The sequence below is a fragment of the Chroicocephalus ridibundus genome, chromosome 3, assembly GCF_963924245.1.
Source record: "Chroicocephalus ridibundus chromosome 3, bChrRid1.1, whole genome shotgun sequence".
Classification (NCBI taxonomy): Eukaryota; Metazoa; Chordata; class Aves; order Charadriiformes; family Laridae; genus Chroicocephalus; species Chroicocephalus ridibundus.
The window spans coordinates 129,335,324-129,359,515 of NC_086286.1; the positions used below are offsets into that span (position 1 = coordinate 129,335,324).

The 24,192-nt window shown below is 67.4% G+C and overlaps 2 protein-coding genes across 5 annotated transcripts; one reads left to right on the forward strand and one right to left on the reverse strand.

Annotated features, from left to right (window-relative positions):
* Nucleotides 1–150: 150 nt before the first annotated feature.
* Nucleotides 151–21,402, forward strand: AGBL5 (AGBL carboxypeptidase 5). Of its 4 annotated transcripts, XM_063330822.1 has the most exons (14): nucleotides 151–583; nucleotides 1,069–1,240; nucleotides 3,365–3,531; nucleotides 5,025–5,202; nucleotides 6,908–7,086; nucleotides 7,638–8,196; nucleotides 8,776–8,945; nucleotides 14,101–14,236; nucleotides 14,936–15,126; nucleotides 15,745–15,947; nucleotides 19,971–20,086; nucleotides 20,474–20,520; nucleotides 20,960–21,048; nucleotides 21,208–21,402. In XM_063330822.1, the coding sequence occupies exons 1-14, from the start codon at nucleotides 264–266 to the stop codon at nucleotides 21,267–21,269; spliced, it is 2,589 nt and encodes an 862-aa protein (XP_063186892.1). In that variant the 5' UTR covers nucleotides 151–263; the 3' UTR covers nucleotides 21,270–21,402. The 4 variants fall into 4 exon arrangements, 3 of the variants coding, with proteins under 3 accessions (XP_063186892.1, XP_063186891.1, XP_063186893.1); XM_063330821.1 differs by having other exon boundaries at nucleotides 20,960–21,402; XM_063330823.1 differs by lacking the exons at nucleotides 19,971–20,086; nucleotides 20,474–20,520; nucleotides 20,960–21,048; nucleotides 21,208–21,402 and adding an exon at nucleotides 16,068–17,252.
* A 157-nt stretch (nucleotides 21,403–21,559) lies between these two features.
* On the reverse strand, nucleotides 21,560–22,392 carry OST4 (oligosaccharyltransferase complex subunit 4, non-catalytic). Its single transcript, XM_063330824.1, has 2 exons — nucleotides 22,258–22,392; nucleotides 21,560–21,885 (listed from the first exon to the last, which is right to left on the reverse strand). The coding sequence occupies exon 2, from the start codon at nucleotides 21,882–21,884 to the stop codon at nucleotides 21,771–21,773; it is 114 nt and encodes a 37-aa protein (XP_063186894.1). The 5' UTR covers nucleotide 21,885; nucleotides 22,258–22,392; the 3' UTR covers nucleotides 21,560–21,770.
* Nucleotides 22,393–24,192: the final 1,800 nt, after the last annotated feature.

Sequence of the window (24,192 nt, forward strand, 5' to 3'; positions counted from 1 at the left end):
TGCGTGCGGAGATGCAGACGTGTGCGTGATGTGCGCGCGAGCGCACACCCGTGGGTATGAACGGACAGGCGCGTGCGCCACGTGTCTGTGCGCGCCCGTACCCGCGTGAGCACACGCGTGCCCCGCTCGGCCTGCGCGGGCGCTCTGCGCGCGCACCTGCACGCGGGCGCATACGCGAAGGGGCGTGGTCACGAGGGGGCGTGGCTTGGCGCGGGCGCGGTCAGGAGGGGGTGTGGTGGCGGCCGCCGCCGAGGCGCCGTCCAATGGGCGCGTGCGTTGCTGGGGAGCGGCGGAGCCAATGGGCGCGCGCGGTGCTGTTGCCCGGCGGCGCGGCGGCCGGGCCGGGGCGATGTGCGGGCCGCGGCGGCCCGGCAGCCATGGAGATCCGCTGCGGCGGGCTGCTCTTCAGCTCCCGCTTCGACTCGGGCAACCTGGCGCACGTCGAGCAGGTGGGGCCTCCCGGAGCGGGGGGCGGCGGGGGTGGGCCCGCGGGCTGCGGCGCCGCGCTGCCCCCCGCCGACTACGAGTTCAACGTCTGGACGCGGCCCGACTGCGCCCAAACCGAGTATGAGAACGGCAACAGGTAACGGCGGGGCTGGGAGAGCCCAGGGGGCTTTGGAGACCGGCTGGGGGTGGGCACGGGGGCCTGTGGAGAGGGGCCGGAGGGTCCTGGGGGACGGCTGGGATGGGGGCATGGGGACAGCTGGGGGGGCCGGGGGTCGGTTGGGGGGGCCGGGGGATCCCAGGGGCCTTTGGAGAGGGGCTGGAAGCTCCTGTGAGGCTTTGGAGGGGGACTGGGCGTGGGCACGGGGGGCTGTGGAGAGGAGCTGGGGGTCTCCGAGGGCGGCTGGAGGGGCTGGGTGGTTGGGAGGAGTAGTTGGCAGGGTCTGGGATGCCCTGGCAGAGGGGGCTCACGGGGTCTGTGCACCCGCCCCGGGATCTGGCAGGTTTTTGGTGCGGGGGACACCGATAAGGCTGGGTGGAGAGGTTGGGGGTCTCGGGAGGGGGGACTGGGGGGCTCAGGGACCCCAGGGCAGGGGCTGAGCCGTCGCTGCTGCCCCTCCCCAGGTCCTGGTTCTACTTCAGCGTGCGGGGGGGCGCCCCGGGGAAGCTGATCAAGCTGCACATCCTGAACATGAACAAGCAGAGCCGGCTGTACTCCCAGGGCATGTCCCCCTTCGTGCGCACCCTGCCCGTGCGGCCCCGCTGGGAGCGCATCCGCGAGCGGCCCAGCTTCGAGGTACGGGCAGAGGGGTGGGGGGGAGGCAGGGAAGGGACCCCGTGTTCAGGGTGTGGGCGGCTCTGGGGACACAAACAGCCCTCACTCACCACTCTGGAGTGACCTCCAGTCTCCCATGGCAGGGCAAGCAGCTGATTTGTACACTGGCAGCCCTCAGCAAGTTTGTGGGTGACACCAAGCTGAGTGGTGCGGTGACACGCCTGAGGGATGGGATGCCATCCAGAGGGACCTGGACAGGCTGGAGAAGTGGGTCCCTGTGAACCTCATGGGGTCCAACCAGGCCCAGTGCAGGGTCTTGCCCCCGGGTCGGGGCAACCCCTGGTGCCAGCCCAGGCTGGGGATGGAGGGATGGAGAGCAGCCCTGAGAGAAGGGCTTGGGGGTGCCGGGGGGGGAGAAACCGGCCATGAGCCGGCACCGTGCGCTGGCAGCCCAGAACCCCCCCGCAGCCTGGGCTGCATCCCCAGCAGCGTGGGCAGCAGGGCGAGGGGGGGATTCTGCCCCTCTGCTGCGCTCGGGGGAGACCCCCCTGCAGTGCTGCCTCCAGCGCTGGGGCCTCGGCACAGGAGAGACACGGAGCTGTTGGAGCGGGGCCAGAGGAGGCCCCGGAGATGCTGGGAGGGCTGGAGCCCCTCTGCTGGGAGGACAGGCTGAGAGAGCTGGGGGGGTTCAGCCTGGAGAAGAGAAGGCTCCGCGGAGACCTTCCAGCCCCTGCCAGTCCCTCAAGGGGCTCCAGGAAAGCTGGGGAGGGACTCTGGAGCAGGGAGGGGAGCCATGGGACGAGGGGGAAGGGTTTTACACTGGAAGAGGGGAGATTGGGATGAGCTATTGGGAAGAAATTGTTTGGTGTGAGGGGGGTGAGCCCCTGGCCCAGGTTGTCCAGAGAAGCTGTGGCTGCCCCATCCCTGGAGGGGTTCAAGGCCAGGTTGGCCGGGGCTTGGAGCAACCTGGGCTGGTGGGAGGTGTCCCTGCCCAGGGCAGGGGGTGCCACTGGGGGGGCTTTAAGGTCCTTATAACTCAAATCACTCTGTGATTCTGTGAGTCCAAGGGAGAGGGTGGGGGGTTAATGCCAAAGCCTCTTCCCAGGGCTGAGCACTCAGGAGAGGAGGACCCAGCCACTCTCTTCTCTGCTGGCCAGCTGAGGCTGGGGCACAGGCTCTTGCTGGGTGATTTCCCTGTTGTGTGACGGGGCAACCACAGAACTGCTCTCGGAGCACACCTGGGCCTTCCCTTCCCGTTTCTCCGTTGTCAAAGTGGCCGCTAAAGGGCTATTCATGGCGAGGTGAACCGAGGGGAGCGGTGCGGGCCACCAAGCAGTGGGGGAGAGCCTAGGGAACCGAAACCAGCAGGAATGGCTGCGGCAGCGGGTTGACTCTCACAGCCCCATTGAGCTGTTTGGGCCTCGAACAGGATTTGCTGGTCTTGGGGTTTTCTGTCTTCGGTCTGGTAGGAGCTGCCTGGGGGAGTCAGTTCCGGGCACTCTGGGTCGTCCTTGTTGCAAGCAGCAGCCCCCCCCAGCATGTCCCCCCTTCTGCCCCATGGAACAGGGGCCGGAGAGAATCTCTCATCCCCTGGCTCAGGACCAGACAATGCTCGATTTGGCCCATGCCAGTGCCAGGGAGAGACGTGACGTACAGCTGAGCTTTGCAGCGCTTGTTAACTCTGCAAAGTGTGCCAAGACAGGGCAGTTCTTGTTGAGTCTCTGGGCACTGGCGGGTGGCACAAGGACCAGAAGGGACCCCCTGGGTTTCCCAGAGAGCTCTGCCCCAGAGCTCGTGTGTGGTGAGGGTTCGGCGTCCCTCCTCCCTCCGGGGACCCGAGTGCTGTGCAGCGAGCAGGGAAAAAAGAGTTTGCAGGAAACAGCCTGGTGTTTGGGGGATCTGAGCGGAGCGGGCTGGGATGTCCTGGGAGCGCAGCTTTGAGAACCGCACGGTTAGAGAAGGGCGAGCGGCTGCCAGCACCACCTGGTGCAGGGGGGAACGGTTGCGGCGGTGCCGGAGGAGAACCGCGGTGCCTGTGGTGGCCGTGGCTGCCTGGCCTGTGCCCGGGGGGTGGCTCTGCATGGCCTCGGCCGGCTGCTCCTGGGGCCGTGCCTCCGCTCAGCCTCTGCTTTGTGTCTGTCCCAGATGGTGGAGACGCAGTTTGTGCTGTCCTTCGTGCACCGCTTCCTGGAGCACCGTGGTGCCACCACCTACTTTGCCTTCTGCTACCCCTTCTCCTACACCGAGTGCCAGGAGATGCTGGCGCAGCTGGACGGCCGCTTCCAGGAGTGCAGGCACATGTCTCCCAGCAGGTGCGCGCCCCCGGCCCCCCGCTCCCAGCCCTCGCCCGCTTGGCTTTGCCCCCGCGGAGGGAGCACGGTGTTGTCCGGCTCTGGCTGCAGGGGGTGTCCCAGCGCCCCCCCCGTAGTGCCTGGTGCTTGTGTCTCTGTGCCCCAGCTCTGCACGAGCAGCTGCAGCGGCTTCCCCCGAGCATGCGCTTCTGAGGGGCTTCCAGAGGGTCCATTATTGCTTTGGCTGGATCCCCCCGGCATTGCCAAGGGCAGGTTCCCAGCAGGCTGAGGAGGGGCTGTTACAGATCTGCAGCCCTCGGTTTAAGGAGGGGGTGTTCTCGGGGGCCAAGACCTCATTTGCTTTCACCCTCCTGGCTGTGGGAAGGTGGGGGCATCTCTCTCCCGCTGCTCCCTTCCCCTACGACTGCTGTCACAGAGGGAGATCTCGCCGCCAAGAGCCAGCCTTAGCTCCGGGCTCTGCGTGGATCGTGCTAGGAAGCTCCTCTGATCTCAAGAATTTATTCCCAGAAGTTAGAGGAGAACTTAGTGGCTGGCTGAGGGGAGGAGAATGGAGTCAGTCTTCAGGTGTCTGTGGGTAGCTCTGTCCTGCAGCCCCTCCTGGCCCCAGAGGCTTTCCGTGCTGCGGGGCTGGGCTTGTAAACACCTCTTCTTAGGCAAGAGGCGAGCAGTGGTTTACTGGAAGGTGTTTGTTCTTAAATTGTTTTGCGATGGAGAACTATGAGAACTCAAAACCTGGCAGGCCGTCGGGAGGGGTGTGACGGCGATATTGTCGTCCCTGTGGGTCAAACCCGCCTTCGGATGGGAGGTTCCTAAGGCCCTCGGGATGGCTGCAGGGTTGGTGGTCCTGACCGACTGCTTCCGCAGGGGGCCCCCGGCGCAGCCCCCTGCACTGCGCAGGCGGGTCGTGCTCCCTTCTGCGTGACCGTTCCATCGAACCCCGGGGCTGGGGCCGGCTGTCGGGGACCCCGCGCACACCTCGCTGCCGAGGGTGGGCTCCCGAAGGATGGGGGCTGCTGCCTCCCTGCTCACCCCGGCTGATGCCTGCACAGGCCTCAGGGGGGTGGCCTGGGCCGCCGCTCTTTCCTTGCAACGAGCCACTGCTCAGGAGCATTCATGCTCCTGGCGGGCTCCCAGGGGAGCGGCGGTGGCCAGCCTGGCTGTGGGTGGCCACAGGCAGCAGGAGAGGGGTTGGCGGCTCAGGCCAGGCTGGGGCTGTTCGACTCCCAGGGAGCGGAGCGAGCAGGGACGCGGTCCTGGATGGGCAGCTGGAGGCAGAGCTCAGGGCTCAGGCGTGGAGAGCGTCCCCTGCCCAACCGGGACCCCCCTTCGCTCCTGAAGGGCGTCTGTAGCAGCTGCTCCGGGGGAGGCCTGGCGTCCTGCCCCTCCGTCCCCGGCTCTGCTGCCCAGCCAAGCCGCTTTCGTCCCTGGAGGGGGAGCCTGTGCCCCCGCCAGGGCCGGGGCAGGCTGGCTGAGTGTCTCTCCTCGCCCTGCAGCCCCCTTGACTCGGTCTATTACCACCGGGAGCTGCTCTGCCACTCCCTGGACAAGCTGCGCGTGGACCTGCTCACCGTCACCTCGTGCCACGGCATGCTGGAGAAGCGGGAGCCCCGGCTGGACAAGCTCTTCCCAGACACCGCCACGCCGCGGCCACGCCGCTTCGCAGGGAAGAGGGTGAGCTGCTGCACCGGCGTTGGGGATGGCGAGTGTGGCCAGCAAACTGTGACAGTCCCCGTGTCAGGGCCTTGCTGCCACCCTTCTGTCTCTGCCTTGAAGAGAGGGGAGCTCCTGGGGAGCTGGAGCATTAGACCAGGGGGAGCGTGGGGAGTAGAGTCTGTGAGATCCCGCACTGGGACATGGGAACCGGGAGCCTGCCAGGAGCATCCCCATTACCTCAGCACCGTGAAATGCCCTCTGGTAGCACCACACGCGTGTTCCTCAGGGCAAAAATTAGCATCTCATTTCCTAAGAGTTTTATTTGTATTTATTATTTTATTTAATGGTGTGAGGTTCAACAAGGCCAATTTGGGTGACACCAACCCCATGGACACTCCAGGCTGGGGCAGAGTGGCTGGAGAGCTGCCCGGCGGATGAGGACCTGGGGGTGTTGGTCGACAGCGGCTGAGTATGAGCCAGCAGTGTGCCCAGGTGGCCAAGGAGGCCACCACCATCCTGGCCTGTGTCAGCACCAGTGTGGCCAGCAGGAGTGGGGCAGTGACCGTCCCCCTGGACTGGGCACTGGGGAGGCCCCACCTCGAGGGCTGTGTCCAGGTTTGGGCCCCTCACGCCAAGAAAGACCTTGAGGGGCTGGAGCGTGTCCAGAGAAGGGCAACGGAGCTGGTGAGGGGTCTGGAGCACAAGTCTGGTGAGGAGCGGCTGAGGGAGCTGGGGGTGCTCAGCCTGGAGAAGAGGGGGCTGAGGGGAGACCTTCTGGCTCTCTACAGCTCCCTGAAAGGAGGGGGTGGCCGGGGGGGGTCGGGCTCTTCTCCCAAGGAACAGGCCATGGCACAAGAGGAAACGGCCTCAAGTTGCGCCAGGGGAGGTTTAGGATGGATATTGGGAACAATTTCCTCCTGGAAAGGGTTGTGAAGCATTGGAAGAGGCTGCCCAGGGCAGTGGTGGAGTCGCCATCCCTGGAGGGATTGAAAAGCCGGGCAGACGCGGTGCTGAGGGCCATGGGGTAGTGGTGGCCTTGGCAGTGCTGGGTTGATGGTTGGACTCGATGATCTGAAAGGTCCCTTCCAACCTGGGCAATTCTATGGTTCTTTTCTGTCCCCCTCTCATTGCTGTTGCCCGTTAAGCTGTGCAGAAGCTGAGGGAGGGGCTGTACTTGGCTGTCAGCCGCTGCCTGTGGGGACAGGGACGGGCAGGGAGCTCCCGCTGTGGCTGCACAGAGCTGGGGTGGGCGTCCAGAGGCTGCACGTGTGTCTCCTGCTGAGAAGCTCCCACCAAGAGAAGGGCTTTTCAGGAGGGGCTTTCCGCTGCCATTGCAGTCAGGCTTGTTCCTCGCTCTGTGGGGTCACTTGGGGCTTTTCCCCACGGCGCTTCTGCAGCTCCACTTCTCTGCTGCCCGCGCTCTGGTTTCTCTCGGTGGCAGGCTGTGGGGCGGCCGTCCCTGTAGTCTCGCACAGGGGTAACGAGCCTTGTTCCAAGTGGGACCTGAGAGAGGCACTGGGCAAAGAAGCCACTGAAACTGTTGTATTACCACAGCCTGCAGCCCGTTGTCTGCTCCATGTGAAGGCCTTCGCCGCGCCTCGGGCGGCACGGTGCGTGGCTGCGGTGCAGTGGGGCAGCCCCAGGGAGCGTTTGGTCCCTCGGCCGAGCCAGCACCTCGGGGCAGGCAGGAACCTGCCCATCATCCCTGTCTGTTCATCCCCAGGTGTTCTTCCTGAGCAGCAGAGTCCACCCGGGAGAAACACCCTCCAGCTTCGTCTTCAACGGCTTCCTGGACTTCATCCTGCGGGAGGAGGACCCCCGCGCCCAGATGCTGCGGCGGATGTTTGTCTTTAAGCTCATTCCCATGCTGAACCCCGACGGGGTGGTGCGAGGCCACTATCGGTGAGTGAGCACAGGATGCGGCTGCCGCTTCGCTGGGGCTCAGGCGGGGCTGATCTCCCGGTTTGGAGCCTGTGTGTGGTCTGTGGTGGCCAGGAAGGACAGTCCTGAGATCCTCCATCGGTAGAATGAGCCGAGGTCCACAGGCTGCCACAACCTCTCTCTGCAACCCCTGGGATCTGTGGCAAGGGCTGGGGGCTGTGGTTGCCTGCATAGGTCACCTCCTGGATGAGGGCTTTCTAGCTCCAGCGAGCAGCGCTGCCCTGTGCCTTTGAGGCACTCGGACACTCTCCTGTCCTTGCTGTCCATGGCGTGTCGGAGCCGGGCCAGCTTCAGGGAGGAGGGAGGTCGCTCAGGGCTCTGTCTGTCTCGCTGAGGCAAGTGCTGCATTGGGGCAGCGCCTCTGCCCGCTTGCCCGCGAGGAGTTGGTTTGGCCACTTGTCCTCCAGGATAGAGCCCAGGGCCTCGGCCGTGAGGAGGGAAGGTCGGGTTGGCTTTTGCGGAATGGACGGCGCTGCGCAAAGAAGCTCACGTCGCCTCTGCTCTCTCTGCAGAACTGACTCCCGTGGGGTAAACCTGAACCGCCAGTATCTCAACCCCGACGCCGAGCTGCACCCTGCGGTGTACGGGGCCAAAGCTGTCCTCCTCTACCACCACGTTCACAGCCGCATCCTGCCGGGCTCTCCCGACTGGAGGACGTACGTCTCCCCGCTCGGCACCAGCTCGCTAAGCACAAAATCTTCCAACCATTCCATCCGCAGCAGCGCCTCGTCCCTGGAGCCAGCCCTGTCGGAGCTGGAGAAGGCCAATAACCTCCGCAACTCGCCCAGCAGCTGGCGTGCCAGCACCTACTTCAGCCCTTCTCAGGAACCCCGGCTCTCGGCAGCGCCCACCGCCGAGCCGGGCAGCAAGGACCAGGCTGTCTGGATCCTGCCATCGAGCCACGCCGTGGAGCACTGTGAGGAGGAGGCCAGGAGGCCTCCGTCAGCACCTCTCCCCGAAACCATCTTGCCCCAGGACAGCGGGCTGGCCTACTACGTGGATCTCCACGGCCATGCCTCCAAACGCGGCTGCTTCATGTACGGCAACAGCTTTCCTGACGAAAACGATCAGGTGAGGGCAGGGGGTGGGAGTACGGAGGCGCTGGGGCAGGCTGGGACCCTCCCACTGCTCTGCCCCCTCCCCAGGGTCCCGAGCGCTCCCTCTGCTGCTGGGAGACGGGGTGGGAGGTCCCTGTCACACCAGAAACGGGGCTCCCCGTCGGGACAGGGCTGGTGCCCGAGGAGAGGGCGCTGGGCTGGCTGCGCTCCCGGTGCTCGGTAGGGTTTGCTCCCCTCTCCCCTCCCAGGCCTGTGACCGGGGCAGCAGCAGCAGGTCTGGGCTTTCCCCCGGGAGCTGGCGTGGGCAGGACAGAAGAGCTGCCCCCTCTTCTCCTAAGGGATGAGAGGGTGGGCAGGAGCCCTGCCGCGGGGGTCCCTCCTCTCGTCAGGAGAGCCCAGCTGCTGCCTCTCCCGGCAGGGGCAGGCAGGGGCAGGCAGCATCCCCCAGGCAGGGCTCGGGCATGTGGGATGCTGGAATTGGGCAGAGCAGCCCCGGTGCATCCCAGAGCTTGGCCCTGGCAGTGCTGGAGCAGGACGAGTGGACAAGGGCTCCCTGCCTCCAGAGTCACCCGTGTTCACCTCTGCGCGGCAGGTGGAGAACATGCTGTTCCCCAAACTCATCTCCTTGAACTCGCCGCACTTTGACTTCACGGGCTGTAACTTCTCGGAGAAGAACATGTACGCCAAAGACAAGCGGGACGGGCAGTCGAAGGAGGGCAGCGGGCGGGTGGCCGTCTACAAAGCCTTGGGGATCATCCACAGGTAGGCGAACCTCCCCGCGCTCACTTGCTCGCCGTCCCTGCCAGCTCCCCTCCATCCTGGCAGGGGGTGGTGTAGCGGTGTCCTGCGCGGCTCCTCAGGGTTGGGGCTGGCCAAGAAGAGCGTCACACGCTCGGTGCAGGCAGAGGCCGGGACCCGGCCGTGCCAGGTCCCGCTGCATTCCTGACCCGCAGGCCTGGCTCCTCGTCCTCCTTCCCATCCCTCCTGCAGCTGCTTGTCCTCGCTGTTGCAGAGCTGCTTGTGTGCAGCTTTCCAGAAGGAATCCTCCTCTTGCCCAGATGTTTGTGTTTGTATTGAGCTGTAATTAAAACCTGTCGTAATGGGCTCAGCTTCCCCAGACCTCGCATGTGAGACTCCAGCCCCAGGCAATCCGTGATTCTGGGAGTTGGGGATATTTGTGTGACCCGTAGCAGCTGTGTGCCTCTCTCCAGCATCGGCTGGGATATTTTTGGCCTGTTTCTGTTGTGGTTGCTGGGAACATAAAAACGGATGAACTAATGAGACCAACAGCCAGTTTTACCCTATTTGTCCCCAGTGGCAGCCAGTCGCAGATGCCAAGGAGGCGTACGAGCAGAGAAGTGCGTAATGCCTCTTGAGGAGACGCTGCGCTCCCCGAGCATGTGTGGTTTGAGGAAATGGGGAAGCAGGGCCGGGCTTCCCACCCGAAGCCCCTGCACCTCCTCCCTGGTGAAGAGCTGCTCCCTGCGGCTGCGCTTTCCTCGCTGGCTTAGGCTGGTGTGGGACCAGGCTCCGGCAGAGCTGGTGGCTCCCGCCGCTCCTTTCTCTCCCCCGTTTCCCCAGCACTTCGTGTGCTCCTCTGCTTCTCTGCGCCGGGTCAGGCACCGTGCTGATCCAGCGAAAACCGGCCCTGCAATAACACACACATGAGTTTCCTGGGCTCGGGCTGCTGGTGGAGCCTCCTCTGTGGCTGTTTGCTGGAGCTGGCAGGGAACAGGCCGTGGTCGATCCAACAGCGATGTCCTGAAAGGTGGTGGGTCTTGTGCCGGTGCCCGGAGCGCTCTTGGTGCCCATGCAGTGCTGTGCGGGCACGTGCAGCGGATGGGGAGGGGGACTTGCTGGTCTCCTGCGGGGTTCACAGGGGGAATTGTCTCTGTGCAGTCGGAGACATGTGAGCGATCCCGGCTGGCAGCTCCCAGTCACCCTTTCCTCCCTCCCACCTCTGGAAACGCGCTCTGGGAGGGATGCCAGTGATACCTCAGGGACCGAGGCGAGACTGCCCGGCCTCCCAGTCCCTGGGTGGTCTTTTAGGCAAGAGATGCAACATTTGCCTTTCTCCGGCCATCAGGGACCCCTTCCCCACTCCCCGTCACCTTCAGGGGATCACCGAGAGGAGCCCCATGGCTCGTGTTTCTCAGGAGATCCCCAACTCGATCATCCTCCATTTCTGGTGGTTTTCCTCCTGGAGCCCCGTCTCTGGCAGAGGGATGCTCCCAGCCCGCCCGCTGCTCTCTGCAGCGGAGCTCCGTCACGAGTCCCCTGGCAGCCAGCTCGTCTCCGGGTACGTCCCTCCATCTCCCCAGGGGCTGGGATGGGCCGTTCCTCCAATCCAAGGATTCTGTCCTCAAAAACCTGCTACCTCTCCTAAGCGTCCGTGTCCTTCAGAGCTGTCTCCGATGGGATCTCCCTCACTGCTGCCTGAATTAGCTGAAATTGCTCTTCTGGGCCGGGGGTCTGCGCCCTGCTGCTCTCCTCCCCTCGGATCATGAACTGTGTCACGGTCACTACAGACGAGGCTGCTGTTCGTTATCACATCCCCAGCTAACGACTTCCTCCTTGTCCGTGATCCAGCTGCGCATCGCCCCTGGGTGGCCCATCCAGCACCCGTACACCCGCATCAGGAAGTTATCCCCCAACACCCCCCAGAAATCCGGAGGACTCCGGGACTTTCTGGGAATAGAAACAGCACTTAAGGGATGTTTCTGTCGAGATTGTTTCTCTGACCACTGCTGAGCGCAGGTGAACGTCCACCACCCACCACGTTGCGCAGCAGAGATGCAGAGTAACCAGGCGCCGTGTGCCAGCATTCGTCGCGTATCTTAACAGCCATTAAGTTTTTTTTCTCCCAGCAAACGGAGAAGCTGGAAGAAGGGGAGACCCCACGTAGCCTCCCTGGGGTCACTTTACAAGGCTTGGTGCCCAGCGGGACCCCCAGGTCCTGCGGAGCCGCTCTCCCTGGCCAGCCCCGGGCTGTGTGGCTGCGGGGTTGTTCCTCCCTGGGGCAGGACTCTGCCCTTGCCAGTGGGAGCATGGGGAGGTCACAGCCTGGCGAATCCCTCTGGAGCAGCACCCCCAGCTCTGTGTCCTCTGTGCCTTGCTGGGGACACTGGTGAGGGGGCTCAGCAGCCTGGCACCGACCCGGGCACAGCCAGCACCGGGCACCTCATCGCCTGTCCTTCGTCCGCTCGCCTGCCGGCGGGGTGGGAGACGGTGTCCAGCGCCGTAAGCCATCACCCACGGCTCTCCCTTGGAGCTGGCCCTGACATTGTGGAAGGCTGCCAGGGTGGTTACGCGCGATTTCTCCTTCGTAAATCCACTGACCGCTCCCAGATGCCTTCCCTCCCTCCTGGCTCTCCAGGATTGCTTCCTCCATCACCTGGGGATCGAGATGAGGCTGACCAGCCCGTGGCTTCAAAGCCAGGGGCGATGTTTGCTTTCTCCCCGTCCTCGGGACCCCCCTCAGTAGCCAGGACCTCTCTGAGATAATCGGCAGCAGCCCTGCTGAGACGTCGGCTGGCTCCTCGTCACCCACGGGGCTGTCTGCCTTGCTCCGGGCTTCCTCTGGTCTCAGGGGCCGGGAACTGCTGAACACAGAGCTCGACAGTGACAACCGAGGTGAAGAAGGCATGGAGTACCTCGGCCCCCGTTCATTCAGCAGCTGGCTCTCACTCTCCCTTGTCTTCCTTCTGCTGCTGACACACCTTCTTGTAGCCCTTCTCATCCCCCAACAGATTCAGCTCTGGGTGGGCTTTGGCTTTCCCAGCCCCATCCCTTTGGGCAGCATCTCTCTGCCCCCCCCCAGGTCACCTCTTCCTTCGTCCACCCCTTGTGTGATTCCTTTTTTCTGCCAAGTCCAAGCAGGAGCTCCGTGTTCATCCGCACAATCCTCTTGCCGCCTTTGCGTCGCTTCCCTGTGCCTGGGTGGGCTGATCTGGAGCAGGAGGAGACGAGCCCTGAAAATGAATCATCTCGCGGGGGCCCCGTCCCTGGGGACTCTTCCCAGCAGATCCCTGAAAAGGCAAAATCTGCTCTCCCAAACTCCGGGGCTGTGATCCTGCCTTTTGCCTTCTTCCTTTCTCTCGGGCCACTGAGCTCCGCCATCGCGTGGTCACTGTAGCCCAGGCTGCCCCCGACCTGCTCCCCTGGCTGGTTCTTGGGCTGTAAGTGGGCCCATGGAGGCCACGGGGGTGCAACCTGGCAGATTTTAAAGAAAATTGCTCTTTGTTGTCATTAATGGGCAAGGTTGGCATCGCTGCAGCGTCACAGCCCCAGCGCACCCGTCTGCTGCCATTTCGGTTTAACGAGGCTTAGCCCCTGTCTGCCCTGCTGAGCTGGGCTCCTGCCCGGCTCCCTGCGTGGCACCTTGCCCGGCTGGCCGGGGAGGGCTGGCTGGCCGGCTGGCCGTCTGTCCGTCCCGCTCCCTCCCTGCTCTGTGAAGCGCCAGCGCCGAGCTGCTGGCGTGGGGCAGGCAGCGCGGGGCCGGGACACAGACCCTCTGTCTCTGGAGAGGGGGGATCCGGCGCCCCTTCTCCAGCTCCTCCGCAGCTCGGGGGGCACATGGGGAAGAGCCCCCGGCCCTGCAGTGCCAGGCTGGGAACCGGTGGCTGGGGAGGGGGTGATCCCCTCTGCCTCCTGGAGCCCAGCGGGCTGTTTGCTGGCCCTGCTTTGGCAGGGGGTCGGACTAAACGATCCCTGGAGGTCCCTTCCGACCCCGCCATCCTGTGACTCTGCGTTCAGTCGGCCTCGTGCTGCCGGGGGTGTCGCGGTGCCGGCGTCAGTGGTGATGCCGTGGTGGTTACCCAGAGGGTGCCAGGGCAGCGTTGGCACGCGGCGGCAGAGGAAGGCGAGTTTCTCGGGTCAGTGGGTGACCCTGCAGTGGGGTTTGACACCCCCGTCACACCCGGCTCCCCACAAGGCTTCGGCTTTGCCGGTTTACTCGGGTTTCCTCGGTGAGAGTTCCCAGTTCCCCTCGCTCGTTACCTGCGCTCCTGCTGGCAGTTTGGAAACCATCAGGAGACAGCACTTCCTGGCCACAGCTGGTTTTGCCAGTGCCTCTGCTCCGCGTGTTGGCCGCACAGCGTGTCCGAGCTCTCCCCTCCACCGCCAACCTCCGGCCCCTGCGCTCCCGGCTCTGCCGGCAGCGTGTCCGGCTGTTCCTCTGCCTGGGGCTCGCTGACACACGGCTCCGACCCAGTGACTTCTCGCTGGGCTTTCCCTGGAAGTGGGGACACCAGAAGGCGGTTCAGCGGCTCTCTTGCCCTGAAGTCCTGCAGCCTGTGCCACCTCGGTGCTCCAGTGTCTCATTGCCGGAACATGGGTACAGCGTGAGGCTTTGCTCCCGGGGAGCAGCTGATTCTCTTGCCCTGTCCCTAGCGTGAACTCACCAGGGGTGGTGGCAGGCCCTTTTAGGACAACCAGAGAACATCTTCTGGTAGTTGCTTCACCCTCAAAAGGCAGCAGCTGGGGTGTCCCTAGCAGCTCTGGGTGCCGTGATTGAAGGTAAGAAGTGGGTACTGTGACACTTTGGGAGCTTGGTGGTCACTGGCTGCTCCTGCTCCCCCATGGCCAGTCCTTTCTTTGCCATTGATTTCAGAGTCTGGTCCCTTGGCTCGTCACAGGCACAGGTCGCAGGCACCTCTCTGTCCTCAGCACACCGCTGGCTTCCACCTGATGGCCAGCTGCTGCTTCTTCCCCCCCTTTTATCCCTACCTCAGCAGATGAGACAATGTGTGGGTCACAGCAAGAGCTGCGATGCAATGGCAGGAGCCACCTCTTCTCTCCGGGGCTCAGGGGGGGACACTGGTGGCTCCCAGGTGACCCTGGCTCTGCTTGTGCGGTGTCGCGGTGCTCGGGCAGGTGCGGATCCGTCGGGTAACGTGGGCTGCTTTGTGCTTCACAGCTACACGCTGGAGTGCAACTACAACACGGGGCGCTCGGTGAACAGCATCCCGGTGGCCTGCCACGACAACGGGCGGGCCAGCCCGCCGCCCCCCCCCGCCTTCCCTTCCCGGTACACCGTGGAGCTGTTTGAGCAGGTGAGGGGGTGCCCAGCAGCGGGGGGCTGTCTGAGCAGGGAAGGGGGTGCCCAGCAGCGGGGGGCTGCCTGTGCGCAGCCCTGCCCTGCCCTCGGCGCTGTGGGCAGCACTGTCAGCAGCCAGGAGCAACTTCCACCTTCTCTCCTGCTCCTGCGCTCGCGTGTCACCGTGAAAACTCCCGTGCCGGTCGGCGGTGTGGGTTTGGGGAGCTGTGCAGGGGCTTGTGGTGCTCTCAGTGTCCGTGCCGTAACCTGTCGGTTCATCTCAGCATGTACCAGTCCACAGGGCCATCTGTGCCTGCCCCCGCCGCTGACCCCAGCCCCAAAACGCTTTGCTCAATGGCTGGAGGCTTCTGCCCCTCTGGGACAGCACGGGGTTGTCCCTGTGCGTCTCACGTCACCGCTGACGTGTGGGGCCCCTGGGCCCTCCCCAGTGAGTCTGGGGATGCTCGTCTGGTGCCTGCAGCGAGAGGTGGCCAGTCCCTGTGGCCGTGGGGACCTGACTCCCCCTTGCCCTGCCCTCACCCCGAGACCCTCCGGGAACACTCCTCCCGCTGGGGAGCCTGACTGTGACGGAGGTGAAACGAGCTCTGGGGGGGCGGTCTGGGATTTGGGGTTGGGTTTTCTTGTCTGTCTTTGTTTTCCTGCCTCAATCCCAGGAGCTGCTGCTCCTTCTCAGTGGGTGTCTCTTCCCTGGCAGGTGGGGAGAGCCTTGGCGGTGGCCGCGCTGGACATGGCAGAGTGCAACCCCTGGCCCCGGATCGTCCTGTCGGAGCACAGCTGCCTCAGCAACCTGCGGGCCTGGATGCTGAAGCACGTGCGCGGCATGAAGGGCGCAGGCGGGGGCCCGCGGAGGAGAGGAGGTGCCAGGACCCCCCCCAGGAGCTCCACGTAAGGGCCTGCCGGGTTGAGTGTTCAGGAGCTGCAGGATAACGCCAATTAGAGATGATAAATGTACTCCAAGTGAGTTACCCTGCAGCTAACGAAGCCGAAGTCTATTTGCTTGCTTTCCCGCTTTGTCGGGCCCCTGCTTGTCCCCGCAGGGTTTGCGTTGCGAACCGCAGGTGTCCCTCAGCACCGCGTCCTCTCAGGGACAGGGGACACGCAGCCGGGCAAGGGGAAGCTGTTCGGGATCCACCTGCCCCAGTACCCGGGGGGTGATTATCTGCCCGCAGAGAGAAGCGGCATCTCCCCAGCCCGGTCTGGCGCTGGACTGGGGTGGATTTGGGACGGGGGGCGAGGGAGCGGGAACTCTGAAACGCTGCTGCTGCCCCGAGGCTGCGGGGACAGGACGTACAGCGAGGGGGACTGGGGTCTGCTGAGGGATAGCCCCCGGTGACGTTCCTGTCCCCCCGGCTCGCCAGCCATCGGGGTCTGACGGAGCTGGCGTCCTGCAGCAGTGGCAGCCCGGGCTGTGGGGCAGAGCTGGCTGGGAAGGACGGGGGCATGCAGAGGGGACCCCCTCCCCGCAGAGCCGGGCTGAGACCCCCGCTTCTCCTCCCCTTCCAGCGGGCTCCCCACCTCGGCCTCCGATAACGCCCTGTCCCGCATGAGGAGCTTCAGCAACGGCACCAGCGGGAGCGGCAGCAGCCAGCAGGACTCGCCGCAGATCAAAGCCTCCCCCAGCTTCACCTTCAGCTGCAGCAGACCCCCGGGCCCGGCCGCTGCGAGCAACAGTCCCCAGAAGGGCAGCGCCAGAGCCCCGGGCAGAGGTAAGCTGGGCTGGGGACCTCTCGTGCGCTTGGTCCCGTACCTGTCGAGCTGCTGTGCGAAGCCGCAGCCCTGAGGAGAGCTCTGCGCCAGCGTAACCCTGTGCTTTGATGTAATAAAAGTGGTTTTGCGTGGAAGAAGTGGGTGTGAACCGCAGCCCCAGCCCCTCGGAAGGGCCCTGGATGCCGCGCTCAGCTCCGCGCTCCGTCCCGAGCAGAGCGGCCCCGGCTGGCTCAGGACAGACACCGCACGGCCAGACCCGGGGCTCCTCCAGCCCGGCTTCCGCAGGGAGCCCAGGGGGCCCAGCCGAGCTCCGGCCACCGCTTCGGCAGCCCCCGGCTGGGCAGGAGCTGCTTCTCCTGCACCCAGAGCCACGTGGCTCCGTCCCCTGCGGGCTGCCGGGGTTGGGGCCAAGGGGCTCTGAAAGGACGGCACAGAAAACCTCCACTCGCCTTCCCTCAGCCTCAGCCGCTCCCAAAGCATTCCCGAGGCCTGCAGGGACACACCAAAGTGCCTTTTCCCTTCCCAGGCACCTGCTGAGCCGCAGTCGATGGTGGCGTGTGGCTCTGGTCAGGGGAGGCAGGCTGGCAGAGCTCTAAGTAGTCACTGGGGGCTTTGAATACGTGGTGAGTCCTGTCCGGCGGGGGCCGACTTGCAGCGCCGGGCTGCCTGCACGGCTGGGGGAATGCCGCCGCTTGCCGCCCTGCGAGCCCCGCGGCCGGTGCCCCACCAGCCCTGTGGCCGCACTGTGCTCTGGCAGCAGGGGGCTACCGAAACAAGGCAAGGGGCTCTCTGTGCCCCCGGCGCTGGCTGCCTCCCCCCCGGGCTGGGGCTGGCAGGACGGGCAGCGCTGCTCCGGGCTGCACGGGGCTTCGGTGCTGCAGCCGGCTGGGCTGTGGCGGGGAAGCCCCGGTGCTCCGTGCTCCTCTGTGGGCTGGTCCCACAGGCCCCCAGCGAAGGGAATGGGGCTGGACTGGGAGCCCTGGTCTGCTGTGGGGCTCCGGGCCCCCGCGAGCACCGTGCTCTGCAGTATCCCAGCGCCCAAAGGTCGGAGGCGTGTGAGCGAGGGCCCGCGCGCGGGGCAGGGGGGGCTGGCTGTGTGACTCTGGGTGTGACTGTCCTTGTGTCGAGGCTCTGTGTACTGGTGCTGCTCTCGGGAGCCATCGCTGCCTTTCCCACCCTCGGCTCCCTTCTCCTGCTCCGCCTGTGTTTCTCGCGTCGCTTCGTCCTCCGTGTTTGCTTTCCGGCACTGTGTCGTGATTGTTTCTCATCTGCCATGAGAACATGGTGGGGAGGAAATAAAATTATGTTCTCATGGGCACGTTGTGACGTCTGTTCCTTCTGCCGTGCATGCTGAGCCACCCCGGAGCCAGCGGGAGCAACCCCCTGGCCCCATCCCCGGTGCCGGGGAGTCGGTGACAGTCGGGCGCGCGAGCAGGAACAGACCTGGCGGGGCGGGAGGGGAAGAGCCTGTCGCGATAGGGGGGTTCCGCGCCGTGCTGCCTCCCCGGTCTGCGCTCTCCTCTTGCTGCCCACGGTGCCAGCGGGTGCTGTCGGCACGGCCTCTTCCAGCGAGGGCAGCTGTGACTGGCAGAGCCGAGTGCCACTGGGACACTCTGCCCTGGTGCTGGTGGCTGCCTGGCTCCTGGCACTGGCTCTTGTGGCCCTTATGGCTCTCCCTTCCCTGCTCTGGCATCACCCAGCAGCTCCGCTGCCTGTGTGCCAGGTCCAGCTGGCCCCCCCGCAGTGCTGCCATCCCAGCGTGCAGGCCCCGGCAGCACCGGCACCACCACAGCTGCCCAAGGGAACATGGCCCAGGAATGCTTTGACCCCGCGGCTTTGCCTTACGAGCCCCATGCGGCTCCCTGGCGTGCCGAGGTGGGGGTTAGATGGTGCAGGATGAGGAGACCGTGCCCCGGCCGTGTCCATCCTTCCCCTTCCTGCAGACACGCTGCCACCATCCTCCCCCTGTGCGGCCGGAGGAGCCGGGGCGAGGGCTGGCCGTGCCCCGAGGGCGCGGGGGCTGCTCTCCCGCTTGGCCCTGCAGGACAGCTGTCCCCGGAGATGGCCGGGCTGCGCGGACGATGGCCTGTCCCAGACCTGATGGGGGTCAGAGACGCGTCTGCCTCCCAGCTGCTTCCTCAGAGCCTCGCAGGACGGGAGCCCTTTCCTGGTGGGCTCCAGCCACAGCCCTCCCGGCATGGCATGTGCCCAAGCTGTCTGCTAGCCACCGGGGCTGGGCCCCCTGCCCTCCTCCCTGCTCTGTGCCAGCCCTGGCTGCGTCAGGGACCGGTGTCCCCACAGACGCAGTGGGGGTTCACCCCCTGAAGATGGGACCAGGCAGGTCCCTGCGGGCGCGGGAGGAGAGGGCAGAGCCCGTGCCCCACGGTGCTGCTGCAGGAGCCACTTTGCCAGGCGGCTGCTTGCGAGTGCCGGGGAGGCCGGGGGGGGTGTCTCTGCAGGACCCCCAGTGACCCGCTCGCCTGCCGCTGGCCTTTGCTGGCTGGAGTTTGTGGCCAAGTTGTGCCATTTCGGTTGTGACGAGTCCGAGTTTGAGGGCTGTCACTCAGCAGTACCACCCGCTGTCACCGCACGGCCCGGGCACTGCTGCTGCTCGCCGCAATCCCGCCTCGGCGCTGGCTTTGCCGCACTCCGTCTCCTGCTCGCGGGGTCTCACTTGCTGCAGGGTCCCCCCTTGCTCAGGGCTTGCTCCGGCGTCTTAGGTGGTGTCCGTCCCCCAGGGAGCCCCCCCAGCCGCTTGGCCCCTGCCGTGGGGTGGGAGGGAGTGGGTGAAAGCGAGAAGACCCCCGGGGTGGGATAAGGACAGTTCAACGGGGAAAGCAGAAGCTGCGTACGTGAAGCAAAGCCACCGCGGGTGCTCCGTCACTGCTGCCCATCGCAGGCGGGTGACAAACGCCATCACCCCCGACATCCCCATTCCTCCTCCCTAGCTTTGGTCACCGAGCATGATGTCCTGTGGGCTGGGATGTCCCCCGGACGGGGGGGGTGGTCAGGCGCCTTCCCTGTCCCCCCTCAGCCCCAAGCGATTTTGGTGGGTGTGGGACGAACTTGAGAGCGCTGCTCACTCGGCCGGGCCGTGTGCCAGTGCCCGCGGGGCCGGTCTGACACCGTCGGCGTGGCCGGGTGCGCTGGGGGCCGGTGCTGGGCGTGCTGCCACCCCCGGGCTCTGCCCTGGGTGCAGGCTCCACGTTTGCCCTCAAGCTCCCGCCGTCTCTCTTGCCCCGTTTCGGCAGCCGTCGTGGCGGTGCTGCCCCAGCGCGCTGCTGCCTCTGGTCTTGCTCCCTCCAGGCTTCTCCGCTGGCACCGTGTCGGTTCAGCGCGCATCTCACCGGCAGGGCCAGCGGCACGCAGCGGGACTGAGCCCTGTCCGTCCCGGCATGCCGCTGCGCCGCGGTCCTGACCTGCACCACCCTGCCTGTGTCCCGCATGCCAGCGCGGGCACAAAGCCCATCCTCGGCCGCAGCCTCGTCCTGCGGCGATGAGGCCGCGTGGCTGGTGCTGCTGCGTCTGGCTCCAGCCCGGGCCCCCACCGCCGGCCCCACACCGAGCTGTGGTGTGCCTGTCACCATCCCCCCCGCCAGCACTTTGGCTGCTGCCAACGCGGCTCCTCTCGCTCTCTGGCACTGGAACGGTGCTGGCATGGCGGCCGTGTGGGTGTCCGTGTGTCTGTCCGTCTTTGCCGTGCCAGGCCCTGGCCCCTCCTGCACAGCCAAGACCCACAGGCAAAGCAGTGCCGTCACCCCGTCTGTGCTACTGCGGCACAACTGGCAGCCATGGCCGGCTCAGCTCCTGGCCTGTGTGGGCAGGTGGCCACCAGCCCGGCGAGTGCTCTGCCCCGGCACTTGCCACAGCAGCAGCACTCGGGGCTCGGCCAGGCCATGCCAATCCGCACCGCAGCGGCTCTCTGTGCCGGGAGCAGGCAGCCGGTGCCCCCGCCACAGCCCCCCGCGCCGACCCCGACACATCCCCGGCACAGGCTGAGCTCTGTCTCGTTTGTCACGCAGGGACTTTGCTGGCAGGTGCCCGGGGAGCACCAAGCACCAACACCAGCCACGGACCGCGGGAGGCCCAGCGCAGCACGGGAGAGCCGGCAGCGGCCCACGGCACAGCACCACGGCAGGTACCGCGGGGCACCGGGGCTGGGGGGGAACCCTGGGGGGACGGCGTCACCCTGGGGGGACGGCAAGGCCCAGGGGATGTGGGGCTGGGGTACGTAGTGGGGCAAACTGTGCCCTCCTGAGCCATCCACACCATCCCAGTGTGTGGGGCACAGCACACCGACCCCCGGCTGGCCAGGGGGCTTCACAAAGAGCTCAGAGACCCCCATCTGAGACACCCTGTCTGCGGGGCTCTGCCAGGAGCTTCCACCCCACGGGTATTTTCCCGAGCCATGCAGAGGCCCCAGGGGTCAGGGTTCCGGCTCTGCAGGACCCCCGGCAGCCGGCGGGGGGATTCTGCAAGACCGGGGGCCAACGCCCCTCCTGGGCACTGTCTCCGCTCCCCACAGGTGCTCCCAAAGAGGCTGGACACCAGGAGAGCCCCGGCGCAGCCTGGGTAAGCGCCAGCATCAGCTGTGGTGTGGGGCCAACCCACAGCGTGGGGCAAAACCCCGTCATGCGGCCACCCCAGAGGTGTGCCGGGGGGGGGGTAGCCCCCAGCAAAGCCCCGGCCGGGCAGCAGGGCGGGAGCTGGGGGGGGTCTCAGGAGCAGGACATGGTTCTCCACAGCCTGGGGGGGGGCCCCTGCAGGATCCCCCAGGGAGGAAGCCCCGGCGGGCCCTGGCACAGGGCTGGGGGGTGGCCCCCACCCCGCTGGCCTCACTGGGGGCCGCAGTGCCAGTCTGGCGCTCCCCTGGCACCGGCTGGGTGACCCTGACCTGCTGCAGCAGGCAGAGGGGGCTGGGGCCCCGACACCACCAACCCCAGGTGCCGGGGCACACCGGGGGGGGGTGCCCGTGCCCTGCCGGTGGTGACACCAGTCTCTGTCCCCACAGCACCCTGCCCGGAGCTCCCCGCATCCCTCGGGGGGGTGCAGAGCACCGAGGGACTCCTCCTGCACGGGGGCAAGCGCCTGCACCCCCAGGTACGGCCCTGCGGCGCTGGGGGGCTGCGGCGCTGTCAGGGGGACCCCAGCCCTGCCCTGCCCCAAGCCGGCAGCGCCTGGGCGGGGGCCACGGTGCTGGGGAGGGGGCTCCGGCCCCCCTGCCTCAGCCCCTCCCCACCCCGCTCTCCTCCACCGCAGCGCCGGGACACCGGCCCCCCCTCGCCCCGCTGCCCCCGGCGCCTCCGCTCCTGCTGCGCTGAGGCCTGGTACAGCCACCAGCACCGGGGGGCACGGCCTAACCGCAGCCACCGGCACCAGGGGGGCAGGGCCGGGCCCCCCAGACCAAAGCTGCACCAGCGCAGAGCCGGAGCCATGGCACCGCTCGCCCCCAGCACTGCCGCCACCGGCACTGGCGCGGCCACCACTGTGGCCCCCACCGCATCGCCCACGCCCCAGCGACGGCGGCTCCCAGCGCAGAACGGCCCCGCTCCTCCCCGCAGGCCCGGCGGAGGGGCCCGGCAGCGGCGGGAGAGATTTTTACGTCACACGGTTTGGTCTTGTATCATCGTGTTTCCGTTAAAGGTGGTTTGGAAGAAGCGCGGCCTCCGGCCTCTGCGTGGCACCGGCAGGGCCGGGACCCCACAGGTCATGGCGCGGGGGGCGGGGGGGCAGCGGAGCCGGGGGGTGCGGGTGTCATCCCGGCGCGGGTGTCATCCCGGTGCGGGTGTCATCCCGGCGCGGGTGTCGCCGCCGTCCCTCGCTCACTCCTGCTTCTTGGGGTTGTTGACGGCCACGTAGTGGTAGAGGACGACGAGGAGGAAGAGCGACACCCCCAGCATGTTGGCGAAGATGGCGAGCTGCACGTCCGTGATCATCCTGGGGGGGGGACACACGGTGACACCCCGGGGCAGGAGACCCTGCACCCCGCTGCGGCCTGGGACGGCGGGGCCGAGCCCGGACCCCGCAGTGCGGCGGGGAAGCCCCGGGCAGACCCGGCGCCCCTCAGCCCCACGCCCGCTGACACCCATCCCCCCGGTGACCCCCCCGGGGCAGGACACCCCCCCCCCCCCCCGGCGGTCCGCTGCGGCGGGGCCCTCCCCGAGCAGACCCGACCCTCCTCACCCCCACCCCCGGGACCCCCCGCACCCCGCTGCGGCCTGGCACCGCGGGTTGCCCCCCCCGGACCCCACGCACACACCGACACCACCCCCCGCCCCCCCCCCCCGCGGTCCCGGGCCCCGCGCTCACGCGCCGCCGCCGCCGCCACGTCTCTCGCTCCGCCGCGCGCCACTTCCGGGCGCGGGGCACGCCGGGAGGGGCGGGGGCAGAGGGGTCGCCACGGCAACGGGGCGAGGCCTGGGGGAGGGCGGCACGGCTGGGGAGGAGGTGACGTCATGACCGCCTGCGGCTCCGCCGTGACGTCACGGCCCGGTCCCGGCCACCCCGTGACGTCACGGCGGCCGGTCTGTGGCCGCGGGGCCGGGCTCGCCCCGCCCCCCCCCGGCCGCCGCCGCCGCCATACAAGGCCGGGCGCGAGCGCGGGGGCGGGGCCGCAGGGGGCGGGGGCAGCCCGGAGCGGGGCAGCCCCGGGGCGGCCCGCGCTAATTACAGCTGCTAATTGCGGCGGCGGGGCCGGGGCCGGGCCGGGCCTGACCTCCCGCCCCGGGCACGGCCCCGCCCCGGCAGCGCCCCCCGCCCCGCGGCTCCCCCGGCCCTCTGCAGCCCCCATGGACCCCAACTCCCCCCACGGCCCCCCCCGCCCCATACAGCCCCCCACAACCCCCCCACGGACACCTACAGCCACCCCCACGCCCCCCCATGGCCCCCGCTGTTCCCTGCAGCCCCCCCACTAAACCCCTAACGTCCCCTACAGCCCCGCCTATGGCCCCCCCGGGGCCGCACACTGTCCCCTGCAACACCCATGGACCCCAACATCCCCCCCCCGAACCACGACCCCCCCATGGCCCCCCCACTGTCCCCTGCAGCCCCCCCATGGCCCCCCACAGCCCCCCCACGGACACCTACAGCCACCCCCACACCCCCCCATGGCCCCCACTGTCCCCTACGGCCCCCCCATGGCCCCCCACAGCCCCCCCACGGACACCTACAGCCACCCCCACACCCCCCCATGGCCCCCACTGTTCCCTACAGCCCCCCCATGGCCCCCCACGGCCCCCCCCCCCCGCCCCGGGGGTGACACCATCCCCCTGGGGCCAGCCCGGGCCACGCTCAGCCCCAGCCCCCCCGCCCCTCCCCCCGCCCCCCCGCCCCCAGCTGCCGCCAGCTGTTTGTGTTTAACCCACACCGGCCCCGCGCCCCGCCAGGCCCTGACGTCACCCCGGGGCCGGGGCCAGGCTGTGACGTCACCGCAGGCTCTTACATCACCGCGGGGAAGCCGCTGTGTCACGGCCACGGTGGGGTGGCCGCGGTGTCACCGCCAGCTCCCCGTGGGAGCCTGGTGGCACCCTGGCCCCAGCACGGCACCGGCGGCGTCAGGGCAGGGCTGGACCCGGCACGGGGACACTGGCGCTGCCACGGTGGGGACATGGCAGCCCGGTACAGGGGCACCGGCACTGCCATGGTGGGGATGTGGCACCCTGGCACAGGGGAACCAGCGCTGCCTCGGTGGGGACATGGCACCCCAGCACAGGGACACTGGCACTGTCACGGTGGGGATGCGGCACGTGGCATGGAGACACTGGTGCTGCCAGGGTGGGGACATGGCACCTGGCACGGGGGCACCGGGACTGCCATGGTGGGGACATGGCACGTGGCATGGAGACGCCGGTGCTGCCATGGTGGGGCCATGGCACCTGCCACGGAGACACTGGCACTGCCACGGTGGGGCAGTGCCACCCAGCATGGGCCCGTGTCAGGGTGGGCCGCCGCGTGCCGGGCACATGGCTGCCGTGTGCCGGGGCTCAGGGACCCGTCCCGGCTGTGCCCAGTGCCATGGGCCGCCCCGAGGGCCCAGGGAGCCCCGAGCCGGGGACGGGGAGCACGGGGGCGCCACAGGGGGCCGCGGCCGTGCCAGGAGCGAGGTGCCATGTGGGTCCGTGGCCGTGCCAGGCGCGGGTGGCCGCGCGAGGCCGTGCGGTGCCGGGGGGGGGACCGTGGCGGCCGTTCTGGCCGCCGGCAGCCCTGGCCCCCGTCCCGGCCTCTCTGGCTTTCCCCGTCCCTCCC

What these genes read in the sequence shown, in the direction of transcription:
- AGBL5 (XM_063330821.1), top strand. Translation starts at nt 264, where the DNA reads ATGGGCGCGTGCGTTGCTGGGGAGCGGCGGAGCCAATGGGCGCGCGCG. An exon ending in CGCCAGAGCCCCGGGCAGAG is followed by an intron (nt 15,948 to 19,970) that starts GTAAGCTGGGCT and finishes TTTGTCACGCAG; the next exon opens with GGACTTTGCTGGCAGGTGCC. An exon ending in ACGGCACAGCACCACGGCAG is followed by an intron (nt 20,087 to 20,473) that starts GTACCGCGGGGC and finishes CGCTCCCCACAG; the next exon opens with GTGCTCCCAAAGAGGCTGGA.
- OST4 (XM_063330824.1), bottom strand. Translation starts at nt 21,884, where the DNA reads ATGATCACGGACGTGCAGCTCGCCATCTTCGCCAACATGCTGGGGGTG.